At 38.0% G+C, this 23,011-nt stretch overlaps 1 protein-coding gene across 2 annotated transcripts in view; it reads right to left on the reverse strand.

Annotated features, from left to right (window-relative positions):
• Positions 1-23,011, reverse strand: part of SEMA3E (semaphorin 3E) — a 242,660-nt gene that overhangs the window by 65,437 nt on the left and 154,212 nt on the right. For both annotated transcript variants that reach the window (XM_025873254.2, XM_073898729.1), the window contains one exon: positions 21,636-21,755. In XM_025873254.2, the coding sequence (XP_025729039.1) occupies positions 21,636-21,755 (120 nt within the window). The remainder of the gene's footprint in view (positions 1-21,635; positions 21,756-23,011) is intronic.

Below are 23,011 nucleotides of genomic sequence, written 5' to 3' on the forward strand. Positions count from 1 at the left end.
TGAGATGAGGCACTCTGGCTGCCTTCACTCCATGTGCAACGGTAAATCGTGAATGTTCTGAAAAGACTTATTGTTTCGAGAAGTTAATTTGACAGCAGAGATAAAGCCAGACTGAAGAGTCAGTGAGACCGTAAGGAAATCAGGAGAAGCAGTCAGGGGTAAGAATAGTTCTGGCAGAAGCGAAAGAAAGAGGAGTGAATTGGAAAGGTGGTTTAAAGACACAGCAAAAAAAAAAAAAAATCACATCGCTCCTGATTCAGTTGGGGGAAAGCTGGGTTGACAACACAACGTTGAGGTTTTAAGCATGGGTGAGAAAGAAGAGAATAGTATCTTAACTGTGCCAAGAAGCCAAGTAGAAAAGAATCAAAGAATAGATTTTTAAGGAAACATGGCAAATCTCATCCTAGGAATGTGTTTGATTTACTGATTTGGATACTTTTATACATGACAGGCGATACTAGAGACTTGATAGGAGGTATCAAAAGATGTGTTAGGAATTCAGGTTTGTGAATGAACGTGCGAGGGCAATAATAGCCACTGGAAAGTTAAAGAAATGAGAGGCTCCTGGTGGTAGTAAAAATGAGAGCTGATGACTCCCTGACATTCACTACTTGTCAAGCACTATTCTAGGTGTTTTCCTTATATTAATCCCATCCTCACAACGATCCTATACATGGGATACTATTATAAGCTCACTTTATGGAGGCGGACACTGAGGCATGGAGAGGAAGAGTGACTTGCCCCAAGTTACACAGCTAACAGGAGACTGGGATTTTCAGCGCACGCGCGCGCACGCACGCACGCACGCACGCACACATGCACACACGCACGCACGCACACATCCACCCCTGTTTTGGTCGAGCACTTTCAGGGAGAAAGAGAGATGTGTGAAAGACACAGCTCAAACTGGGGGTGGTGATGTAGTCTGGAAAAGGGAATGTGATTGGGGAAATGTTGAAAAAAATGCTTTTATTTTGACTCTGCTCTTCAAATTCCTTACAGAGGGAAGGCAGCAACTTGTAGGACTATAAACGACCGAAACAGCATCATTACTATTGAATCAATATATCATTATGGAGGAAAATGTAGACTATTACTAAATAAAAGCTGAAAATAATGATTCTTCATAATCCTAACATCTGGAGAACCACTGTTGAAGCTGTGTTAGCCTTCCATCCAGTCTCTACAGCATCTCTGATACGCTATTTCATAGAGCCCATGTCATGTTTAGTTTAGATAGATATCAGATCACTATTACATTCTATCTCCATTCCTTCAACAAATGCTTTTCAATCTCTAGTTCTACAATATTCTATGTTCAAAACACCTTCTTTAAGCCCTGCGGTACACATGCCTGGAGTGAAGAGATGTCTATGAGCCCGGTATACGTTGAAGCGAGGTGAGCAATTCTCCACTTAACTCTCTCAGGGTCCTCTCACACATTTAGCTGCCATAAATGTTACAGGATCTCAACAGTGATTGAGCCACCTGAGGGGAAGGGAATGGGAGGGAGTCCTATGGCAAGTCCTGAAAGGAACACAGCACGGGTGCAAGGTTTGTTGACTTGTATTTTCCCCCTCCTGTGTTTGCTAAAGTTGCCACCCTGCAGGTCAGTGTTTTGTTTGTGTGTATTTGTTTTGTTTTATAGGCTTTCTGCAAACAACTTTATGGTTAGGCCAGTCTCTATGTCATGTAAGTAATGGGTTTCACCTAGCCCCCTTCCAGATGTTCCCAGCAAGGTCCTGAGAGTTTGCCAGAAAACCTTTCTGCTTCCCAGAAGGAGGCAATGTGCTGCCGAGTAGCACTACTTGACCCTAAGTGCCTTCCTCCAATCTGGTTCTATATCATAGCTAATAAAATGTCCTTGGACTTTCTAGCATATGGTAACACTCTCCTCCTTAGGAGCATACACTGAGCAAGTTTTCTGCTTCAGTAAAAGCCTTTTAGTAATTTCAATAGAAAATCGGCAAATATGTGGTTCCTAGCTGGTAAAAGGAGCAGGCTATTTTTTGTATCAGTCTGGATCCAATCAAGTGACCAAAAAAATGACACAGTGTGTTAAACAGGGGACGTTTAATATGGACAGTGAAGTGATGACAAGAGAGCAAGGATGACAAAAGGAAGGCTGAGGAAAGAAAACCCTAGGAGGGGGGATTCACACCTCACTAGACAGAGTGGGCTTTCCTGCCACCGGATGGAGGAGTAGCTTGTGCTGTTGCCAGGTCTGAAGGGGTTCGCTGTCCCCAGGCAAGAGCAACCCTCGGGCCCCCAGAGAAAGGCATGCGAGCGCAGGGCATCTGGGGAACCTGGGTGCCCTGTTGGAGAGGCCTCCCTCTGCAGAACCTCGCGTGTTGGCAGGGCGTGAACTGGGTGGTTCCCTGGATGACCAGCCCCGTGGGCCCACTGTCTGAGCATGGTGAGGAAAGGGAGCAGGGGAAGCAGCCATCTGCCCCGGCTGGGGTGCAGCCCCACCTGCTCCTGGGCTCCCCTGCTGCGTCTGCTGGAATTGAAAGCTGTGGCCAGATGTTGCAGAAATTTGTGTCCACGGGACACCTCACACTTAGAAAACTACAGGGTGTGGGCAATAAAGAAAAAGTGCACTCTCTAGAAACCTGGTGAAGGAAGGAGCCATACCAGAACCAAAGACAGCCTCTTCCTTCTGGAATGTCTCTCAGTGCCACCTACTGACAAGGTTTAGCAACTGCCGGCTTAAAGAAAACTGAGGAGGGACTACTAATTGCACTTGCAGACTCCCTTCCCCTTTTTCAGACAATATAACCTAATCGTGGGAGTGATGTCACATCACCTTTGCCATATTCTATTGGGTAGAAGCAAGTTACAGGTCCCTCCCCACCCCCCAACTCAAGGGGAGGGGATTATACAGGGTCTGAGTCCTCAGGCTCATCTTAGAATTTGGCTTACCACAAGCTGCGTTATTCACAATCACCAAAAACTGTAAATGACCCAAGTGCCCCTCAATATGTGAACTGGATAAGCCAACTAGGATACATCCACGCTATGGACAATGCCTCAGCAATGAAAGGGAGCAAACTGCTGATATACATACTACTGGATACACTCTCAAGTGCTTTAGGCTAAGTGACAGAAGCCGATCTGAAGGTCTGCCTCCTGAATGATTCCAATTAAATCATGTTCTCAAAATTACAGAACTATTAGGACAGATGACAGGTCAGTGGCTACCACGGGTTGGGGAGGGGTCAAAGAGTTGACTGCAAATCACCGTCAGTGGGGGTAATTATCAGAATCTATGCATGTGTTTAAAATTCATAAGATAAACTTAGAATAAATCAAACAAAAGTGAATTATACTTGATATAAAATTAAATATTAATGCTTTAAAAGAAACAGACAAAAAAGGCTGTATATTTTTTTGTTCCCACCAGAGAGAGGAGTTCCTGGTTCCATGTTTTTAGTGCATGATTTCAATGACTACTGCCAGACCTTAAAGGAACAGAGATAGAAATGATAATCTCTTTCTTAGAGACACTTTGGCATTCATATAGAAATCATAATTCAAAATTAAGACCAGGTACAATGGAAATCCAAAGGAAATGTAATTAATTTTACCAGGTGGAGTTTGAGATAAACATCACAGGCGAAGTGATGTGTAAACTTAGTCTTGAAAAATGAGTTAGGATAGTCTCAGCAGAGAAAAGATACATTGTTCAAGTAAAGGGATCAGCATGAACAAAGACAGGAGCAAATGAATGAATACAGCACCTGAGACATGGCACAAAATGTTGTGATTGCCTCCTTGGTCTCTTAGGATAAGGTGAGTCATAAAAATAGTGTGGGATTTACCTCCTCCCTCATCAAGAAGATTCTCCTTCCTTTGTCAACCTGAATTTTCAGAGTTTTATTATTAAAATAACTGTTTCTTTGCAATGTCTCTAGAACATTATTTCATGGGGGTATAGCAGGTGTAGGAAATGTGGATGTAGACTTCTGGACAGAGGTCTTATCCCTGGGGATAAGATTTGGGAGTCAACAAATAGATAATAAAGCCCTGTGAATTAATCAGATCGTCCAGGAAAGCATGAAATGTAGGAAAACACATACGAAGGAGAGAATTCCCGCAATCACCAAAAGTTAAAGGACTGGGAAGCTAGAATATTCAGAACTTTAAAACATATACTAAAATTGAAAAATGTAACGGTCCTAAAAACTACAAGAGGAAAGCTTTTATACAAAATTTATACAAAAATTATAAATACTGTCAAATGCAGTAGGGAAGAAGCATAAGATACGGAGTTAGAGAGATGCTTATTTGACATCTAGAAGGTCATGAGTAACAGTAACATGAGCAGTTTTAGAAAAGTGATAAATGTATCCTAGACTGAAGAACCAATGCAATTTGAGGAAGTAGAGATGGTAAGTACAGACTCTTCTTTGCAAGGCAGCTCCTTTCCCACGTAGGATCTCAGAAAAGCCACACAATCTGGCAAGCAAGGTATTATAAGAGAGACTTAAATTACAGATGAGGAAACCAAAATTCAAATATGTGAAGTACTGACCTAACGTCCCAGAGGCAGTGGGCAAGAGAACCCAGATTTGAAATTGCATCTGTCTAGTTCAAAGCCTATATTCTTTTCATTATATCATTTTACCCCCATATCACCTCCAGAACTGTAGTGACTCGGACAATGCCAGGACAGTTAATTAAGAACTAAAAGTGACTGACCACATGTACATGGGCTCATCTGAATAACAATGGTGATAACCAACATCTTCTAATTGTCTCTAATGATATTCAGCAGTTTGGAAGCTCCACTGGAGAAAGCAAAAGGTTCAAGTGACCCAGGGTTAGTAAATCATAAAGGTAGATACACAAAGAACAAAGTTGTTTGTGGTTGTGTTTTGTCAATGTCACTGCAGTGAGGTCTCTGCTGTATCAAAAAGGTAGTAAAATGTGAAGACATTGAAGGATGAGAGAAAAGGGAAGATGTCTATGGAAGGAGGCAGAGGTTGAAAGTCAAGTTAAGGGAGTAAGAGAGCAGTGGGGGGCACAGATTCACGATGATGCCTGCTGAGACACAATTATTACTACCATACTTAAACTCTTCATATGGTACTTCATGGTTTACAGAATGCCTTAAGACAGTATGTCATGAAGCAAAGCAGCCCAGCATAATGCAAAAAAACTTGACCTTGGACCACGAAGTCCAAGTTTGGCCACTTACTGTGCAGCATTAAGAAGCAACTTACCTTCTTTTTGCTTTCCTCATTTGTTATATGAGAGCAATCATTCCTCCCTTGTGGGAAGTTAGGAGTATCAAAGCAAAGGAACAAAAACATCTGGCATGTGGCATGTACTCAATACATGGTCATTACATTTATTAAGATTCTTACTGGGATGATCTGATTTTCACAGTAAGACTGCGAGGAAGACAATATTATTTCATTGCTGTGTAATTTTAGATTAGAAGACATCCTTTATCTCATCTTACAAATGAGAAAATGGGGAGTTATGCAGGAAAACAAACTTTCCTGAGGACATTGGAGTAGGAGGAAACTACCACCTTGTTGTTGCTCCAGAATTTTATTCAGGAAATAAAACTGAATCTACATGTTGATCACTCAATCTCCACAGACTACTAAAGTCTGACACATGTTTCAGGTGTGAGAAAGGTAAAAAGTAGTGGAAAAGTTCAATAGGAATACAGGATATATTAATTTTTTCTTGGTGATAAACAACACATCGAGAATCCTGTATTCCTACTGAACTTTTCCACTACTTTTTACCTTGCTCTGCCTAACTGCTTCATCTATACAAACAAATTTTCAGGAAAATATATCCACAACATTAAAGAATTTTAAAAGTTAACACAATAAATGAGTTAAATTAGAGTCTACTTAAATATATCTCCCTTTGGGAAGCAAAACCTGACAAAATTCAATTTGCCAGACTGGAATACGCAAGTCATTTTAATTAAGCCAATATTTTAATTAGACCACCAAATTTAACTCTATGTACATCTGTTCTATATCATGCTCGTGAATTAGCAGTATAGCAAGTGATTAAATTTGTAACTAATTTAAGTTGACTACACTAATAAAATTCAAGTTAGTTGTAAGGAGCCAACATATTATTTAATCACCTAATGTTACTCAAATGTCTTAGTGAAAACATTCTTGAAAACAAGAAAAACCCACCAGGTTAGCACATTTTCTCCTAACAGTTACTAAATTTCAATGAATGTCAAACATATCTTTAGAGTTAGAGAATTTTATTAACATCTTAAGGTGTATTTTTTTCAAAATTGCTTCAGATACTTTCAAGAGAATATTTAAAAGCTGAGTCCATTTCACATCATTTCCAACCTAAAGCAGGCTAATGTAGCTACTATAAAACATCTACCATTACCCAATAGCCATCATGTAAGGGAAAGAGATCATCTAGCTGTCATAGTACTATAAATGTGAAAAGTGACAAACTACGATAACATTAAGTTTTTGGCATGAGGTACAAAAGTCCACATGTAGAAAGTCTCTTTTTCTTTGTAATGGACTTATACTGTGGACACTGTTCATTATGTTATCAGTGTCCCTTACATAAAGAATTATGTCATAATTATATCTTAAAGCCCAAAAATGGAAAAGGTCATAATAGCAGCTACTTTTTGTTGAGTAGTTACTTCACTATTGGGCTACATTTTTTTATTTATACGTGACTTATATTCTATTTTTATACTTAAAATGTTTTTATATTTATTTTTAATGTATTTAATTCTAATGACTGATGACTATGTAATGGATAACCCTGTAAAATATCTAGTTAAGTTACAGTGAAAAAATGAAAACTCAGGTATTCGTGAACCCAAAGCTCAGGCCATAAATGTCTACACTGTCCCTTCCAATGAGAACTATAGAACTCTTTTCTCATAGACTTACCTTTGTTGACAAAAAGGCTATTATCATTATCAGGAAATATTAGTTTTACTGCCCTCCCTGTTCCCTCTTCTCCCACCATCTCTTTATATATAATCCAACAGTTCTCTTCCACCATTTTCCCTCCCAATTTTATTTCCAACCCTTATTTTAAATTCTCTATCAGTTTTGAAAAGCAAAGAAAGGGGTCATATTTATTGGTGATAGATAATAATCAATGATAGATAATTATTTTCTCCAAAACTGACCTGCGTATTTTGTATTTGCTCCCTCATAAAATCCTCCAACAACCCATGTGGCAAAGGTCAAACAGCTCTTCACTGGCCAGCCAGAGATTTCATTACAAGAGTAACTCAAAAAATTCTAAGCTTCAGTGAAATATGAAAAATGCTCAACATTATTAGTCATCAGGAAAATGAAGACCAAAACCACAATGTGATACCACTACATACCCACCAAAATGGCTGGAAAAAAGACAATGTCAAGTATTGTCTGCGGAGCGTGAAGGAGCTGGAACACTCATATGCTGGACGGCATGAAATCAGTACAATGACTGGAAAACAGTTTGGTAGTATTTACTAAAGCTAGACAGATGTATCCTCCATGATGCATTCATTTTACTCCCAGGAAATACTAAGCAAAAACATATGCAAATGTTAACAAAAGACATGCACATGAATGTTCACAATAATAGCACAAAACTGTACATGACTCAAATAATCAGCAAAAGGAGAACGGGTAAATTGAGGTATATCTATACAAAGAAATACTACATAGCAATGAGAATGCAGGAACTATAATGACACACAACACAGATTTATCTCACTATCCTATTAAGCAAAAAAAGCTGGACACCAAAAAAATATATGCTGTGTGATCTATTTACATAAAATTCTAAAATTGGCAAAACTAATCTATGGTGATAGACGTCACAATAGTGGTTATTTGCAGGGAATAGTAACAAAGGTGGGGAGCAGAGATTTTGGGGTGCTGGTGTTGTTTTATTTTGTGATCTGGAGACTGGTTACACAGATGTGTTCAATCTGTAAAAACTAATCATGAATATGATTTTTTGATCTGCACACTTTTCAGTTTGCATTTTATAAGTTAACAAAAAAGCGTACCTAGAGAAGGTTTCTGCTATCTATGTCATGCTGCCGAATTTATATTCTCAAGACCAGAGAAGCAAAAACAAATGTCTATTATTATTTTATCACAAACATGTTCAAGAGTGGGCAAATCTACATAATGAAAAGAAAAAAAAGTGTGTGGGACGGTACTTAAAAATTCTATTTGATCACTTGCACACATTTCTCAAGCTGGACTTCTCAGTACCCTAAATAGAGTTTTACATCAAGGTAGGAATGTAACAAACCCATTCATTAATTCATTAGTCCACACAGTCATTCATTCATTCCAAGGTTGCTGGATGACTACTAGATTCTAAGCACTTAAGGATTTGGGGGTAAGCTCCTAATTGTTCTAGTGTTTGGGGAGCAAATGCAAATATCTGTCAGGACCAGCTGGAGATAAGAGACAGGAAAGAGCCTGGGAGTGTGTGTCAGTGACGGGGACTGTGGAGCACTGTTAATAACATGCCCCCGTGTGAGGAGTCCGGCAGCAACTACTTAGCACCAACTGCTTCTTTTCATGTCAGTTCAATGGGACTCACAATTTACAATGTGAAACCAACCAGCTTTCAAAAGTAGGCTCTTTAGAGAACAAACAACAAACACTGGGACATATAAAGCACAGCTGTGAGCTGAATCAGGCACAGGGCTGCCAGTTTCTAACATCTGATTAAACTAAGGAGACATGAATGCTTACTGCTCCATGAGCCACGAGGAGCAAGGAAATTTGCCCTTTAGGTGCCCAACCACCCAAGCACCACGTTCATTCTCTGCTTCACAGTGGCCTTGGGACCGACCATTTAAAAATAAAAAGCTTCATTACATACATTATGATTCATTCTATGAACTACCATGCAGCCATTTAAGTGAATGAGATAGTATTATTACATCCTAGCATATAATGAATGTCCATGAAATACTTCTGAGTTCAAATCAACAAAATCAGAACTTGAAGCGGAGTTTAACATTTTTTGTTTGGTTGCTGTTACACACACATGGGCACCCATGTTTGGAAAACTCAGCATCCAAGTATGAACAGAGAGATGCCATGGAAGAGGTGAGCCAAAGTGGGCACAGCAGCACCTTCACTTTTTTCTTGACTTCTTCCATGTATTCAATATTTTTAAGGGGAAACAAAGCCCTATAGCAGCGCTCTCTGCTCCCTATGGATGTGGCCTGTTAGTTCTTTTCTTAGTACAGCTCTGGCCCAACATCAGCCTCTTCTGCTCCCTCGTTTCCCAGGGGCCAACAGGGAAGCTGCTCGACAACACGGCGTCACCCAATTTCTCTCTGCACCTTCCCCTTGCTCACAGCACACAGAGCTGGAGAGAGACAGGATTCTTACCAACTGCCTCACACTCAGGGTGCAAAACAGAGAGCCATAACATATAAGTAAAGTGTGTCAAGCAGCCTGCCTTTCCAAGAGCTTTCATGGAATCATCGTCAGGGAAAAACTAGCATAAGGAATCCTGTTTCCTGTCCCACCAGATCGCATAAGCAGCTTTCACTATTAAGAGTGACAGAAGAAAAGGTCCTGAAGGAACAATCCCTCTCTTTGGAGACATTTTAAAATAACCTTAGGGGTTTGAAACATCACAAAAATAACAGACGGCAGGCTCCTGATGAAAGCACCATACTCACTTTTGATCTGCAGTAAATAAGGCAGAAGAAACAATGTACAAAATGACTTGAGGACCCAGCTGACAAAATGTATCATTTCTTTTAAAATATTGGTTCTATTTACACATCTCCTCATGCTAGTTTCTAAGTAGTAAGTCCTGATACAGTGCAACATTAAATCTGAAAGAGGCTTCTTGACCTACTCAGAAGATTGATGTCGTCTTTTTTTATAGAACTATTGACAGACTATCTTTGAAAATTACTATGTTAGTATAATATAATTTCCCCTCCACCATTTAGTTTTCAATAAGTATTTTAACACGTGAAATATTTCCATTCTCTCTGCTGCAAAAAAACCCAAAGTATTATTGTAAAGTAATGTCTACTTTCATGCCATAATTTTCATTACATTTTCAGTCAAAAATACATAAACAAGCACCTGGTTCACAGAATGAAAAATGTAGAGTGAGGCCAAAACAAAACCTAAACCTGATTTCATAGGGTGATACATATTGCCTTTTAATCACTTATTTGAAATGAGAACATAAAAAACTGCCATAATTTTTAAATCAATAAAACATTTCTATATACTTTCACAGAAATGGATCGGGAAATTACAACCTGGGTTAACCTACAAAACATGTGACCAATAGGTTTATAAAAATGTGAGTTATAATCTGGACATTTTTGTTAACTAAAGACTGGTTTAATATATAAAAATTACCTGAAAGTATAAATGTTGCATAATATTTGAAGCAGTCTTCATATATTTTTTCTATTCAAATGGCTAACATCCACCCTTGATTTTTACAAAATTATTGTAAAATTATTACCCTTCACATTTTTTCACTTACTGTTAAGATAACTGCACTTAAACAAACAGAAATAAACAGGGATCTAACAGAAAGCCACTGAAAGAACAAAATTTAAAAATCTTTGTGGGGCACCTGGGTGGCTCAGTTGGTTAAGCAGCTGCCTTGGGCTCAGGTCATGATCCCAGGGTCCTATGGGATCGGTCTCACAGCTCAGCGGGGAGTCTGCTTCTCCCTCTCCTTCTGCCCCTCCTCTTGCTTCTGTTCTCTCTCTCAAATAAATACAATCTTTAAAAAAATTTTAAAAATAAAAATCTTTGTAATTTTGTGGGTTTAGAAGCTGGGTGTAGCAAGAGTTGGTATTAAACAAAATACTTCGTGAAATAAAAATATACATCTCTTTGTGAAAAACCCAAAGAACATTAAATGCACAGATATACCGATCAGAGTTGTGTAAAAAAAGTACTAACATCTGCTATATAAAATTGTACTGGGTAATTTTTTAAACCTCTAGAAACTGTTACTAGTTCTGTTGGCTATCCAATGGAATTTTACTCTGTACTATATATGCAGAAACTAAAATTTAACTAAGAAACAAATATAAATTAAGTATCTGACAAAAAATATATTTGATTAAAAAATCCATGTATTCATAACATGTATGTTTTGATCTATTTTGGATATTTAGGTATTACTGCCTGAAAAAAAATTTTTTAAGGATTTTATTTATCTGACATAGAAAGAGAGAGGGCACAAGCAGGGAGAGCGGCAGGCAGAGGGAGAGGGAGAAGGAAGCTCCCCACTGAGCAGGGAGCCCGATGGTGGGCTCTATCCCGGAAGCCTGGGATCATGACCTGAGCCGAAGGCAGACGCTTAACCGACTGAGCCACCCAGGCACTCCTCGATATTTTCAATATTTATTGAAAATACAGAGTCCAAACTCTGAATGTAATATGCAAATGCATGTAAAGTGTATGACTATATGTAAAATATGTTAATATATGTAAATATGCAAAGATGTATGTCTCTATGTAATATGTAAATATGTAAATATGTCTCTATGTAATATGTAAATGTGTGACTCTAAAAGGCAAGAGTCCTGTTAGGTCTAAATTGTAATCTCCTAGTGGCATATTATAAAATATTTAGAGTACAAATTTTCAGTCTGTGAAGTACAAACATGGATTAATTGCTAGGAACACTGCTTGCATACAGTTTCTAACACATTTTCAAAGAGATTTATACTGAAATGAGGGATATGTGTAACCCTCATGACTTTGAAGCTGATAATATCCCAACTTAAATAGCTGAGCTGCATTGGAGGAAATGTGTCAGAACTCTACACTGAAAATCAAAGAGTGCATTATTGAGTGTGTCTGGTGCCAAGCATAGTTGCATGGCTAATTCAGTCTGCATACTTAAAAATTGCTATAAATAGGCTTTCAATAAAAATACACTGAGAAAATATACCCTACACTAATGACATAGGACTCAATCTATATTCAAATGCTTATGCCCACAAGGATAATCAAATTTCCCAAGTTTGGGCAGACAAACATTAAAGATGGCCCACACATTCATCCCTTAATCCTGATGGTGCTCCCAAAGAGGAATGCTGGCTTCTTTTAAGAGGGGAGTCACTGGCAAAGTTTAGAAACAAATGACTTCATTTCTCACCCGACTCAATGGCTTTGCTTTGCCTCCCCCAGAAACAGCCTCTTAAAACATCTGTGGCAAGGACCTGCAGGTGGCCTCTGTGAGCTGTGAAGGTGACAGACGTTAAGACTAGGGGACTTGAATCCTACAGATGAGCAAGGAACTGAATTCTGTCAACCACCACAGGAACTTGAGATATGACACTGCACTCCAGAAAGGCTGCTGCAGTCCTGGAGACATCTTGAGCAGTAGAGCCAGCTGAATCGTACCTGGACTCCTGCCTCACAGAAAACGTGAGATACGTATTTTATACCCAAACCTCTGTTTCTTTTTATCTGAACCTCTACATTCAATATATAATTTCCATTTTCTTTGGAAGGTGAGTAAAATTAGAGGGAGACACAAATGTGTTGTATTTTATGTATTCCTCTATATTCATATAGCATTTCACAATTTGAAAGGTACTACCCAGGTGCAGTTGGTTAAGCATCTGAGTCTTGGACTCGGCTTAGGTTGTGATCTCAGGGTTATGAAGTCGAGCCCCACTTGGAGCTCTGTGCTCAGCATGGAGTCTGCTTGAGATTCTCTCTCTCCCTCTGCCCCTTCCATTTGTGCTCTCTCTCTATCTTTGAAATAAATAAGTAAGTCTTAAAAAAAAAAATGGTACTGTGAACTTCTGCAAGGATACCAGCAGAGGCATACATTCTACTCTCTGTAAATTCTTCCAGAAAAATAGATGGATTGACTGGGAATGCAAAACCAAAAGCTCACTGACCACACTTGGAGCAAAACTGGCTGTTGAGACCTCTCCATGAGTCCCCGGGTATGAGCAGGGGTGGATGAACTACCATAAGCTATAAACCACAGAGGGTATTGGTATCTTGCAGAGAGAAGCAACCAGGTTTTAATACACCTGAGGAAAAAGAACTCTCAGATTTCCAAGTGCTCCCTGAGAGCATAGCATCGCTTTAGAACATCAGCTGAGCCTGGAGGAATTTCTGCTGAGTTAATCTGTGGGTGACTGCAAGAGGTCTGTGGGAAGGTTGAAGCTCTATGAACCCTCAAAAGTCACCAGCCCACCTCCCTTCCAAGAAGAAACTGCTGAAATGAGAATACCATTTGTCTAAGAAAAAGATACAGGAGGTGAGAGAAAAAGCAATATCCTGACAAAAGATAAAGAGATGATAGCCAGGAGAAGCATTTTTATACACTTCTCCATATTTTTTTTTTAACACTTCATAATACAAAACAGAATGGTGAGTTCTGGAACATGAAGGTACTAGACATTTATTCTACTCCACACTTCCCTTTTAAAAGTTCAGGAAAATGAATTTTATATAAAAATGAGCAACAAAGAAAGATTCCAGCTAAATCCAGTACAATGTTCTTGTAAGAAAAAATAAGAAACAGATTAACATTTACAAAGACAACAAAGGTTTGTCAAAAAAAAAGCCACAAAAACAAATTAGAACCAACCATAACTATTTCAATAGAATTTAGAAGATAATTAAGAAAATGACAGATGAAATAAACCATAATCAAAATTAGAAAAACTCAAAAATGAGATGACCGAAGTCAAGAAAGACTTTAAAATAAAAAGGATATAGTGTCCTTCCTCATCTCTTTGGTTTAAAATCTAATTTGTCTGATATAAGGATTGCCACCCCAGCTTTCTTTTGGAGTCCACTAGCATGGTAAATGGTTTTCCACCCCCTCACTTTCAATCTGGGGGTGTCTTTGGGTCTAAAATGAGTCTCTTGCAGACAGCATATCGATGGGTCTTGTTTTTAATCCCTGTGTCTTTTGATTGGGGCATTTAGCCCATTTATATTCAGGGTAACTATTGAAAGATATGAATTTAGTGCCACTGTATTGCCTGTAAGGTGACTATTACTGTATTCCTTTCTGATCTATGTTACTTTTAGGCTCTCTCTTTGCTTAGAGGACCCCTTTCAATATTTCTTGCAGGGCTGGTTTCGTGTTTGCAAATTCCTTTAGTTTTCATTTGTCCTGGAAGCTTTTTATCTCTCCTTCTATTTTCAATGACAGCCTAGCTGGATATAGTATTCTTGGCTGCATATTTTTCTCATTTAGTGCTCTGAAGATATCATGCCAGTCTTTCCTGGCCTGCCAGGTCTCTGTGGATAGGTCTGTTGCCAATCTAATGTTTCTACCATTGCAGGTTACAGATATCTTGTCCCGAGCTGCTTTCAGGATTTTCTCTTTGTCTCTGAGACTCATAAGTTTTACTATTAGATGTTGGAGTGTTGACCTATTTGTATTCATTTTGAGGGGGGTTCTTTGTGCCTCCTGGATTTTCATACCTGTTTCCTCTCTCTTTCTTCTTCTTCTGGGATCCCAATTATTCTAATGTTGTTCCGTCTTATGGTATCGCTTATCTCTCGAATTCTGCCCTCATGATCCAGTAGTTGTTTCTCTCTCTTTTTCTCAGCTTCTTTATTTTCCATCATTCGGTCTTCTGTATCACTAGTTCTCTCCTCTGCCTCATTTGTCCTAGCAGTTAGAGCCTCCATTTTTGATTGCACCTCATTAATAGCCTTTTTGATTTCGACTTGGTTAGATTTTAGTTCTTTTATTTCTCCAGAAAGGGTATCTCTAATATCTTTCATGCTTTTTTCAAGCCCAGCTAGTATCTTTAAAATCATCATTCTGAACTCTAGTTCCGACATCTTACTAATGTCCGTATTGATTAGGTCCCTGGCAGTCGGTACTGCCTCTTGTTCTTTTTTTTTTTTTGAGGTGATTTTTTTCTGTCTTGTCATTTTGTTCTGAGGGGAATAGATGAATGAGAACAAAATGCTAACAGGGTAACAATGACCCCAGAAAAATATACACTGAACAAATCAGAAGAGACCTGAAACCAGGGGAAAAGAAAGGGAAAGAAAGAAAAAAGAAAGAAAAAAAAAAGAAAAAGAAAAAGATTAAAAAAAAAAGGAATATGATCAAATATGATCAGGCTGGTGCATAGATCAGTGCCACACACTAGATTTCGGGCATATTTTGGTCTGTTAGAAGAAAGTCCCTCCCAAAATTTTAAAGAAAGAAAAACTTATATATGTACAAAGATAAGGGTAAATATGATGAAGGGATGGAATATGACTGTAAAGATGAAAATTATAAAAGATTTTATAAAAGGAGTTGATAAATTGGTTGAAAAAGGAAAGAAGAGGAATTAAAAAAATAAAGAGAGAGAATGTGGTCAGGAGACTAGAACAAAGCCATACACTAGAGATTTAAAGTATATTTTAGTCTGTTAGAAGCAACTGTATCCCAAAATTTCAAAGAGAGAACAACTTATATATATACATACCAAAAATAAGGTTAACTACTATGAAGGGATAGAATATGACTCTAAAAATGAAAAGTAAAAAAGATTTTTTTTAATTTTTTATTTATTTGACAGAGAGAGACACAGCGAGAGAAGAAACACAAGCAGGGGGAGTGGGAGAGGGAGAAGCAGGCTTCCCATGGAGCAGGGAGCCCGATGTGGGGCTTGATCCCAGGACCCTGGGATCATGACCTGAGCCGAAGGCAGATGCTTAATACTGAGCCACCCAGGTGCCCCAGTAAAAAAGGTTTTTAAAAAAAGGGACTGATAAGATGTTGGTTGAAAAAGGGAAAAAGAAAAATTCAAAAAAAAAAAGAAAATTTAAAAAATTAACTTTGAAAGACTAAAGAATTATGGGGAAAAAAGCCCAGGAAGGAAAAACAATTTTAAAACTGAAGACTAAACTAGAAGGGACATATTAGAAAAAATACCCCAAGAGTTTATGCCCTATGTGGAAAAAAAAAAGGTGAAAATAAAAGCAAAAAAAAAAAATAAAGGATTTGACCTGGGTACTTGTAAGAAACGGGTCTTCCATTTGTGAAAATGATCTAGCCATTTATTGGCATGCTGCATACTTCTTGTATTTATATTATACTTCAATAAAAAATTAAAAATAATGCAATGTGAAAGAGATAAAAGTGATTCAAGAGAAAGTTGGCTTTAATCTTTGATGCCAGAAGACCACAGTTTGCATGCACATTTTACTGATACTCCTCTCATAAATGCCTCCAAAGACTTTCTAGGTCCAATGGCCCTTTGACTCTTCAAAACTTCTAACTTTGGTGATCACTCCTTTATTTCTGTGCTATCTCATTCTGATTTTCCTTCTAAACTTCCTCGTCACTCCTTTCTAATCTCCTTTGTGGGTTTTTCTTCCTCCACCAGGCTTTCTGTTCTTTTTTTAAAGATTTATTTTATTTATTTGAGAGGGAGAGAGCAAGCGAGCACAAGCACAAGCAGGGGGAGGGGCAGACGAAGAGAATCTCAAGCCGACTCACTGCTGAGCACAGGGCCCAATGTGAGGCTGGATCTCATGACCCTGAGATCATGACCTGAGATGAAATAAAGAGTCAGATGCTTTATGGACTGAGCCACCCAGGCCTCCTTTTTTAAAGAAAAGATTTATTTATTTGAGAGAGAGACAGAGAGACAGAATGCGTGTCTTCCTCCACCAGCCTTTCAAGTTTTGGTGTTTCTGGGCTCCATATTTAGCTATTTTCCCTTTTTACTCAAATTATCTTCTTAGCCAATGATATCATGCCTAAAGATTTCAGCTTTCTCTCTCTCTCTCTCACACACACACACACACACACACACACACACACACACACACTATTAATTCTCAAATCTGTGTTTCTACCTCAGGTCTCTCTCCTGAAGAAATAGCCCTTTACATCCAACTGTTGATGAGACCTCTCTACTAAATATCCCACAGCACCCCCCCTCAGCAAACTTACTTCCCACCCGGCCCTCATTATCTGCAAGAAGTGGCCACCTTCTGTTACTTGATAACTAACTTTCCTCTATCTGCTAGCCTAAGAAAAACTTTCTTTGAACACTCCTACACTTTTTATATCTTTCCCTTATTTTTTCCCCTTAACAATTTTATTTCTGGATTAAATAGGCAGTTTTTATTTGGTCTTTATTTGCTCACTATTCAGTCACTTCTTAATCTCCGACATTCTAATTACTTGTTCCTTTAGCAAAACTGCCCTCTCTGTAGCATTGATGTTGTCTATCATTTTATAGTATTTTTATCCTATTTTGAGTGATTATAAATTTTTGTACTAACCTGATTTGCCTTATACTACTCTGTCTGCTCAGTCTCTATTTACACTGATACTCCCTAGACATGCACTGCCACCTAAATAATGGAATTTTCCAAGCCCGTGGATAAAGGGAGAGGGAGAGAGGGAAGGAATAAGACGGAGGGGTGGATGGAGGTGGGGTGAGAAAGAGACAGGAGACTCATCCAGGGACAAATAACTACCCAGGGTTCAATAATTCAACTTATTCTGATAACACCCTCTCCCAGCATGCAGGTAAATTTTTCAAATAACTATACATAGAAATGAAGAAGTTATAACTGAGAAATACTGAGCACATGTTTATGTGTTCACAAAACCTACTCTGCCTCTTGAGCTCCCTCTTGCTTTTCTTCTCAATCATCAAGAAATAAAACTGGAATTGTTTTTTAATTCCCTTTAGTCAGTAACTTCCAATAAAATGTTGTTATATAACCTCCCCCGCTGAGCAGTTTCTCACATCAGTTCCACACTTCCTTTCCTTTGCTATTGTGACAACACTATTAAACATCCTCATGAGCTTGCAGACTCCTGTAATCACCTTCTTTAATTTCCCTCTGCCTTTCATCTCTCTCTGCTTGAATCAATCCTAAATATTACTCGTGTCATGTCATTCAGCCTGCTCAGATTTCATCTTCTCTATGCTGTCTTTAGAAGTAACTATAAAATGCCACTGTCTAAGCATTAAAATCCTATGCCAATTGGCCCCAGTTTTATCTTCTGATGTTCCCCCAACCAACCCGACTAATGTCCGCAAACCTATCCCGTATGTGCCTGCCTCTGTGTTTTTTGAACTAAGTATTTTCCTTACCTATAATAATGTGTAACTTCTCATTCCCTCATATAGAATGTTATCAAGCCTCCACATGGAGATTTGGGAATAAATATTTCAATATTCTTATTATCCTACTATCCACGATTTCCTTTCATGACACATGCAGATTTTTTTTCCAAAATGCATTTTCAATCATATTGCTACTTAGATAATTACATGAGAAAAATTTTCAGTATCATGTACGAAGATGAATTACACATAGTTCCACCTCTACCAATGACAATCAGCTTGTCTGGACTCTCACACAGGTAATGATGATAAACTAGTAATTTCTTAAAAAATTATTTAAAAAAAAATGGAGATCAGTTCAGAGCAAAGACTAGAGAGTTTTTCACTCAAGGAAATCCCCTAACCCATATGGTGAGGAATGGCTAGAACTCAAGCAGAAAACTACAGACTTACTAGCTTGGAAAGTCAGAGAACAGAGACTTAAAAGTACCAGGGCAGCTGAAATGCAAGAGGAGATACCCAGAAACGGAGGGGGGCACCCTCAACTGCATGTATACATTCTTTCCCAAATCCTTGGCTGACACCTGACTGCATGTGCAAGCAGAGCATAAAAAGCACTGTCTGGAAAGTTGAAAGAGGTTTTTGGCTGCCGCCCATCACAAGAGATTTTTGAGTCCAGACAAGTAAGCTGCTTGCTAGAATAAAAATCAACTCTCTTTAAAAGATAATCAAGTCCACAGTCTTGAAAACATATGATCCATAATGTCTGGTACACAATAAAAATTACTAGACATGCGAAGAAATAAGAAAATATGATCTATAGTCAAGAGGGAAAAGCAATCGTGTAAACTTACCTTAAGTTGACCCAGATGTTAGAACTAGCAAATAGGGATTTTAAAACAGCTCTTAAAAATATGTTCAAGGGCTTAAAGAAAAATATAGTCACGATGAATTAAAAATATGGGGACCTGCTCATTAAAGAAATGAAATATAAATAAGATGGAAGTTTCAGCCCTGCAAAGTACATTATCTATATTGACCATTACTGGAGTGGGCTTAACAGCATACTAGAGATGTCAGAGGAAAGGATTAATAAACTTGAAAATAAATGGATAGAACTTATCCCATTTGAAAAGCAGAGAAAACAAAGACTGAATAAAAATGAGCAAAATCTCAGTGATTTGTGGCATAATGCCATACACACACTAGCTCACGCATATGCACATGTGCACACACCAACTCTCAAAGAGAGGAGAGCATGAAACAATATTATCCGAAATAATAATGGCCAAAAATTTGCCAAATTTGATGCAAAACATAAGCTTTTATATCTAAAAGTCTCAGTATTTCAAGAAATACTCCCACCCAATCATTCTCCCACCACCACCACCACACACAACTGGCACACTATGGAAAAAATGCTGAAAGCAAACATGAAGAGAAAATCTTGAAAGATAAAGTGATTCCAAACAGGGTAATATCAATATGTAAGAAACCTGAATATACGTCAGAAAGTGATTAGAAGACAATAAAGTATTTTTGAAATGCTGAAAGAAAACAAAAACAAAAACAAAACCTGTGAACCCCAAATTTTATATCCAGGGACAATACCCTCAGAAATAAAAATGAAATCAAGGCATTTTCAGATAAATGAAAACTGAGAGGATCTGTTGCCAATAGATCTGCACCACAAAATGTATATATCCTGGCTTCCCATATAGGTATACATGTCTGTCTGTATACTTTGCTACATGTAAATATTCTGACCTTGCTCTGGGCTGATTTGCCTTACACATCTTTTTTTTTAATTTTTTATTGTTATGTTAATCACCATATATTACATAATTTGTTTTGGTGTAGTGTTCCATGATTCATTGTTTGTTTATAACACCCAGTGCTCCATGCAGAATGTGCCCTCCTCAATACCCATCACCAGGCTAACCCATCCCCCCACCCTCCTCCCCTCCAGAAACCTCAGTTTGTTTTTCAGAGTCCATCATCTCTCCTGGTTCGTCTCCCCCTCTGACTTACTCCCCTTCATTCTTCCTCTCCTGCTATCTTCTTCTTTTTCTTTTTTCTTAAAATATGTTGCGTTATTTGTTTCAGAAGTACAGATCTGTGATTCAACAGTCTTACACAATTCACAGCGCTCACCATAGCACATACCCTCCCCAATGTCCATCACCCAGCCACCCCATCCCTCCCACCCCCGACCACTCCACATCTCTTTTTAAAGTTCTTCCAGTAGATCAACTGTATTGATCCTTTAAAATAATTCAGTGAGTACACTCGATGTGTCTGTGTATGCTCCTTAGCTTTAATCTACAAGTGGAGGTGGTTAGTTAACATTTAAAATATGCTAATCAAAAATCCTGCCTATAAGGACACTTAGCAGCTGAAGTACCTCAATCAGGGGCGCTCTCAAGAGACGGCTAAACTAAGCCCTTCAGATATTACTAATTATATGCACACCTGAGTGTTAACTAGTATAAGGGATATCAAACATGATTTTTCACCAGTGAAATGAATGTTATTCTTTATATGTGGTGGCTGAAAATATTTTAGGGTCACTGCTGCGCTTTCATAAACAGAGTATAAGAATCAAGAGACTGTAGCTGTTTCACTACAGAATATCTAGAGGTCTGTTTTTTTTTTTTTAAGATTTTATTTATTTGAGAGTGCGAGAGAGAGCACAGGATGGGGCAGGGGAGGGGGGGTCAGAGGGAGAAGCAGACTCGAGTGGAGCAGGGAGCCTGATGTGGGGCTGGATCCCAGGACCCTGAGATCAAGACCTGAGCCGAAGGCAGACGCTTAACCGACTGAGCCACCCAAGCACCCCTAGATGTTTGTTTCATCTGAATCCCATCTTCCTGTAGGATTCTGCCTTCTGACATAAAAAAAGGTAGCAGATAATATTTTTTTAATTGATCTTCAAGCCTGCATTTTAGCCAGTGTTTTATGTGTGACAGAATCCAGTTGAGATTTGCTCTCTTCTCTTCTCTTCGAGATCTGTTTTCTTTATGCTGATCACCTAGTAGTGGGGTCTAGGACATATAGCTCTCACCTACTAATATTTAACTTCAGTCAGTTTGTTATCCACTCCACCCCCCAACTCCAGCTCCCTCACCTCACCTGTCTAAAAAAAGAATAGTTACAAAATCAATAAGTCTTTGCATAACCTCTGTAAAATACTATATGTAGTAATATTGCTTATATAAATTTATTTCTAAATATATATGTACATTGTAGTTCAGTGGTTACATTAATAAAATTTATGTAAGAACACAAGAGAGAACATAGTTTGATATGAAGAAGTATTTTTAAGTGCACAATTAAGTGAATGAAGCTGTTCAGAGAATGAATACATAAAGAATTGAATGATTCAGAGGTTTTATAGCTGACAAGGATTTTAAAGGTCCGGAGAAATCATTTCTCTGACTTGGGAAAACTTCATCAGTGTATCACAAATGCTCTTCTTTTTCACCAAAGAAAACGCCACAACCTTTCTTTAAAAAAAAAAAAAAAGTTCTTTTAAGCATGACTTTTATTGACAGGAATGAAATTATCTTACTTCCAAATGGTATCCAACCCTGATGAAGGCACAAAGTGGGTCAAAAGCTCCAGTACCACAGGTCAGAAGGTGCGTCCTATTATAGTGATGCAAAACGCGAACATAATTTGCACATTCACTCTAAAGCAGAAAAACAGAAAGAAGAAATTTGTTAATGTATAAAAAAAAAAAAGTTTAGCCCTTTTTTTGATTTCTGTTTTCCCTAACCCCACAAATCTCATGTTCAAGTCTCCCTTGGCTAGAGGAGGCAAGAAATAGTGGAAGAATAGACTGGTTGACCGATGCACATTTTAGCCTCACCACATGAATTACACTTATAATGGGATTGTATCATTTTTCAGGTATTCTAGCACGTTATAACCGGGGAGTAAAAAAAAGTACTGTTCAGAAATTTATTCAAACAAAGATTTGCATAGCGATATGCATGTTCCACTAACTAAGTTATTTCCAATGCTGTTATTTTTTTTCAAGTGCTTATAAACAAATGAATCATACAAAGTCAGAAAACCAATAATTAGAGAAAGCTTCGCTACCCTTAAAGAAACATCTGTAGACTTTAAGGCATTACAGAGTTTTGATGTTTGGAAAAATAAGTCCTATCTTCAAATCCATAAATTCATGCAAAGCACTTTCAAAGGGAATTTTCAAATAAATTCATAGAAAGCTAACCAAGAGAAATAACATTTTACATCTATTACTGTAAGACTGCTGTGTAGGAATCAGCAAAATTTTTTTTTGTGAAGGACCAGGGAGTAATATATTTAGTTCGAACGGCCAACTGGTCTCTGTCTCAACAACTGACCTCTGTGAATATGGCATGAAAGCAGTCACAGACAATCCAAAAATGAATGTGTGCAGCTAGCTTCCAATAAAACTTTATTTACAAAAACAGATGGCAGGCCACATTTGGCTGAGGAGCTCTAGTTTGCCTACATTGGGATTCAACTAGAACTTTTTTGAGGACAAAATATTTATTTTACACTTCTTCGTATTCCCTGGTTAATTAAACACAGTCCCAAATATATATTATATGCTTAACAAATCTTACTATATAAATCACTAGGTGAGTTTTATGATCAATATGCTAAATGAAAAATGTTTAAAACTGCTCAAACCAACTTGTCTGAATTAATTCTAGAAAACACCTTCCTGGTAAATTAGGTATTGCTGTTTCATTTAAAATAAATTACAAAATACTAAACTCTTTTAATGCTAAGTGTTACTCTGAAATCAATACATGCAGTAGGCAGTAAATACAATGTTTTATAAGGGCAGATTATGACTTTTAAAATCTCTCACAGAGCAGTATTGGGTGAAAAAGCCACCAGAACCGTCTGACCAGAAATGATTCAGATTATAGCATTCCCTTGCTCAGA

The sequence above is a fragment of the Callorhinus ursinus genome, unplaced genomic scaffold (genome assembly GCF_003265705.2).
Source record: "Callorhinus ursinus isolate GAN/ISIS: 27379988/994484 unplaced genomic scaffold, GSC_fseal_2.0 scaffold12, whole genome shotgun sequence".
Classification (NCBI taxonomy): domain Eukaryota; kingdom Metazoa; phylum Chordata; class Mammalia; order Carnivora; family Otariidae; genus Callorhinus; species Callorhinus ursinus.